This window comes from Merops nubicus, unplaced genomic scaffold, assembly GCF_000691845.1.
Source record: "Merops nubicus isolate BGI_N331 unplaced genomic scaffold, ASM69184v1 scaffold579, whole genome shotgun sequence".
Lineage (NCBI taxonomy): Eukaryota > Metazoa > Chordata > Aves > Coraciiformes > Meropidae > Merops > Merops nubicus.
The window spans coordinates 1-4,289 of record NW_008631402.1 but is presented as its reverse complement, the minus strand read 5'-3'; the positions used below and the strand labels follow the sequence as shown (position 1 = coordinate 4,289).

Genomic DNA, 4,289 nt, shown 5'->3' with positions numbered 1-4,289 from the left:
GCGGGGAGGACTCGCGGACCTCCGTCATCTGCACGGACTCCTACAACGCCTCGCTGGCCACCTACCACCCCTGGGTGGTCCGCAAGGCGGCCACGGTGGCTTTCTGCGCCCTGCCGTCCCGAAACGCCTTCCTGGAAACCATGAACGTGGGCACGCCCGAGGAGGCTGTGGCCATGCTGGGCGAGGCCATACCCTACATCTGCGACGTCTACAGCATCACCCAGGAGCTCTTTGCCCGGCATCAGCTGCTCGACCTCCCCTGACAGGCGCTGAGGGGAGGGTCCTGCCCCAAGCTGACAGGATGAACCAGGTGGAAAACGGGTGTTTTCACAGAGCCACAAGCCTCTGGTTCTCTGGGGTCACTTTTCCAGCATGGAGTTGCTGGCAGAGCTATTCAGGACACCCCACTTTACAAGAGAAAAAACCCCTAAGAGTTTATGTATGTATATCTGATACATAAGCCTCAGCCTTACACTAAGAAAACACCATTAGCGTGCTTAAGGGGGTTCTTTCTCATTCCCAGATTCACCTTTAGCTCTCCCAGCTAGGCTGGGAGATGGGGGGTGCGTGGAGGGTTTTTTTTTTTAAGCCAAACTCTGCAACTTCTGTGCATTTCTACTAACAGGACCTCATGCAACAGCACAACTTTCAGCTGTGGTGCCTGGACATGTTTACAATAGAGGCGAGCTCACTGAGCCACTTTTGTTGATGAGCTGTTCCCTCAAACAGATCAGGGAGGTTTTGCCTCTTGTGCTTTAACCTTAAAGATACAATCCCAAGTAACATGTGACTGAAGGAAGCTCTTTTTCCTTGTGGTCACAGACTGATTTGATTACTGCTGCTAATTCTGCATCTAATTCTAGAATTAAAGAAGGAAGTGGTGGTTTATAGAGCCTGTCCTGCCTTTGTCCATGGCCCCACAGTGTGGGACTGTCCCGTGGAGCTTCCCCTGTCCAATAATCTGCATTTGATGTGTCTTGGGATGTGGAACAGTTTGAAATCTGTACTGCACAATACACCACACCCAGCTGAGGCTGCAGCCTGCACCTGAGCTGCTCTCCAGCCATGCTTCTAATTGTGCTCTCATGGTGATTTTTGTTTTATGAATGTGTCACACCTTCAAAGAAATTATTTCTCTGTCTGGGGAGGACTCTGAACTTGTACTGTAAGTCCCTACTCATGAGGCTTCTGGCTTCTGCAAATCACTGTGTATCATTGTGTATGTGTATATATATACATGCCCCCCAAAGTATCTACAACTGGGGGGCTACGTAGCTTTTTGAAAACTGAAAGAGCACTATATTGTGAGTTGAGGATGACCTTAATATTTGGGGGAGGAGGGAGAATCCCACAGGCTGGAATGTGTTTGTATCTGAGGTGCATTGTGGCCTCGTGTAACGCTGCATGGTTCAGGAAATCCCTCAGACCTCCTGGAGATTAAACTAACTGGACATTAAATTATGTGAATAACATGCTTCTGAAGAGTGTCCTTTCTAGGAGTGTTTCCTGGCTGGCTGGTGTTGGAAGGAACATGACTTATGGTGTCATCTATCCATACCTTGTTCTTCAGAGTCTGTCACTGACCTAGGGATCAAGCTTGCAGCTGAAATCAGCAACATGCAGATTCACTAGAGGGAGTTTGAATGTTTTGCACAAAAAATCCATCCTATAAACCATCCCCTGTGCCACAGTAAGTGCTTGAGCTCACATCCCAGTATGGATGGGAGTAAATAACTGCCTGTGACTTCTACACCATCCAAACAGCTTCTTTTTCTCCCCTCCCTGTAGCCGAATTTGTACGTAGAACTTTTTGAAAGAAGTTCTAATAAAACAAACACTCCAATAGCCACCCAGGGGGAGGTTTGCTTAAAAGGATGTCAGCATAAACATACCCATGGAAGACACAAACATAGCTAAACATAAACCTAAACACAGCTATGGAAATGTACAACCTTGCTTGCCTGGAGTACTCTGCACTTGGCTTTCTGCAGCCCACCTGCTTCTCTTCGTGCACAGAAAAACATTCCAGCCCTGTAGCAGTACAAGCAGTTTTCATGATAGTATAATATATAATAAGCCAATAAAATGCAATAAGTTGAAGTTCCCTTTTCAGAGCTATCCTGTTGTCTGGAATTCAAACCAAGCAAAAAAAAAATGCAAACTGTGACACCACCCTAATTGCTATGCTATGGAACTTCACCTAAACCAGAGCTTTTAAACTCAAGTCAACACCATAGCTCAGTGTGAAAAAAAACCACTTAGATCAGCCAAGAACAACTCCCTATAAAACCACAGCATAGCCAAGGGGGAGCTCCCCAGCCTCACAGCCTGGGGATCTCCAGCTCCAGACAGGCTCCTGCGATGCACCAAGGGAGATGTGGGTCTCTCCAGGGTGAGGTGACCCCGAATTTCAAACCAAAATAACAAAAATCACTGCTGCCTAAGCCTCCTGCCAGCACCCTTTGGTTCAGGCAACTCAATGTCATCTTCTGCAGTTCATTTAGAAATAAGCTGCACTGATTAAGATCTGCTCCCAGCATTAGACAAGTCATGAATCCAGTTGGTAAACAGGGATGTTCTCTACAAACCCTTTCCACTAAAGATATTGTTTCTTGCTTGGTTGGGTTTAGTGCAAAAGTCACGTCCAGATGAAGGTGGGGCACCAGAGTTCACCACCCACCCCACAGGAAGTCACAGAATTCCAGAAGCACAGAATCATTAAGGTTGGAAAGACCTCCAAGATCAAGTCCAACCATCAACCCAACAGGACCACTAAACCATGTCCCCAGGTGCCACATCTACACAATTTTTGAACCCCTCCAGGGATGGGGACTCCACCACCTCCCTGGGCAGCATGGCCAATGTCTCCCCACTTCATCAGGAAAGAAATTCTCCCAAATATCCAATCAAAACCTCCCCTGGGGCAACTGAAGCCCATTTCCTCTCATCCTATTGGTCTTTCTTATCCTGTGGTGCCCGAAACTGGACACAGTAATCAAGCTGTGCCCTCCTCAGTGCTGAATATAGGGCAAACCCACTTTCCTGCTGGACACATTATTTTTAACAGGGTTTTTGATGTTTTGTCCCATTTGAGCTGTTCACAACAAATCCCCCAAGTCGCTCTGCTCGAGTGAAGGCCACTTGGCCAGTAAAGGCAGCCAGGCTTAGGCCAAGCTTGGCCAAGCAGGCTCAGAGGCTGTCACCACGTTATTTGACTATTGCCCCAGCACAGAGTCACACATCTAATGCCATTTCCTAAACAAATCCTTCCCTGTCATTTCCATCTCTCCGAGCTCTATTTAAAGAGACTTCCCAGGCCTGAGGAGACGGGAGCCTCTGCCCCTGTCCCCTCTCCCACACTCGCCTGGAGATCTCTGGAACATTTTCCCCCAAACAGACAAGGGATGGTCCCCGACCTGCTGCTGTGTCTGAGCGTTGGTTACGCAGCAGCCCTCAACCCCACGTGCCTCTCAGCTCAGTTCAGGAGACCTGGTGACTACATCGTGGGAGGCCTGTTCCCCTTCGGGTCAGACACCGTGAACCTGACGGCTCGGTCAGAGCCCACCCGAGTTGGGTGTGAGAGGTAAGAGGAGTGTCAGCTGCAGCACTGCAGCTTTAGTTGGGTCACTTGGGCTGGGGACAGAGGAAAAGAAAGTTCTGATAGCAGCTGATGGTCTCAGAGCTGACCTGTAAAGGTGAGATGGAATCGGAGTAGCTCCAGCTCTGCGGTGCCATCAATTTCTGAGCCTGAAGTGGGAAAGGTTTTTCTGTTTTCCTGATGCTACTCTGCAGCCACACTTCAGATGCAACTCTTCCTTGCAAGGAGAATGAAAACACATGCCATATTACATTCCATATCATGGGATATTACACGCACCCACAGACCATGGAACTCCCTCTCTCCTCTCACTACAGGTTATTTGTAGATGGGCTAATCTGGGCTCTAGGGATGAAGTTTGCTATCGACCAGATCAACAACTCCACTTCACTCCTCCCAGGAGTAAAGCTGGGCTATGACATGCACGACACCTGCTTCGAGCCAGTGGTGGCCCTGCAGCCCAGCCTGCTGTTCCTCACCCGAAATGGCACGAGGGGCATCGGGGTGTTGTGCAACTACACCGAGTACCAGCCCCGTGTCACCGCCGTGATCGGCCCTCACCAGTCAGACCTCTGCCTGGTAACTGCCAAACTGTTCAGCTCCTTCTTGATCCCACAGGTAAAGAAACCCTCTAGAGAAGCAAGACTTCACCTTTTTGGTGGGGAAAGGATTTGGGTCAACAACACTGTCT

General features: G+C 49.0%; 1 protein-coding gene across 1 annotated transcript; it reads left to right on the top strand.

Annotated features, from left to right (window-relative positions):
* Positions 1 to 5: 5 nt before the first annotated feature.
* CPTP (ceramide-1-phosphate transfer protein) lies at positions 6 to 263 on the top strand (the record flags this gene model as incomplete). The annotated part of the gene is made up of 1 exon (XM_008947523.1): positions 6 to 263. A coding segment is annotated over one exon (258 nt), but the record flags the coding sequence as incomplete, so codon positions are not given.
* Positions 264 to 4,289: the final 4,026 nt, after the last annotated feature.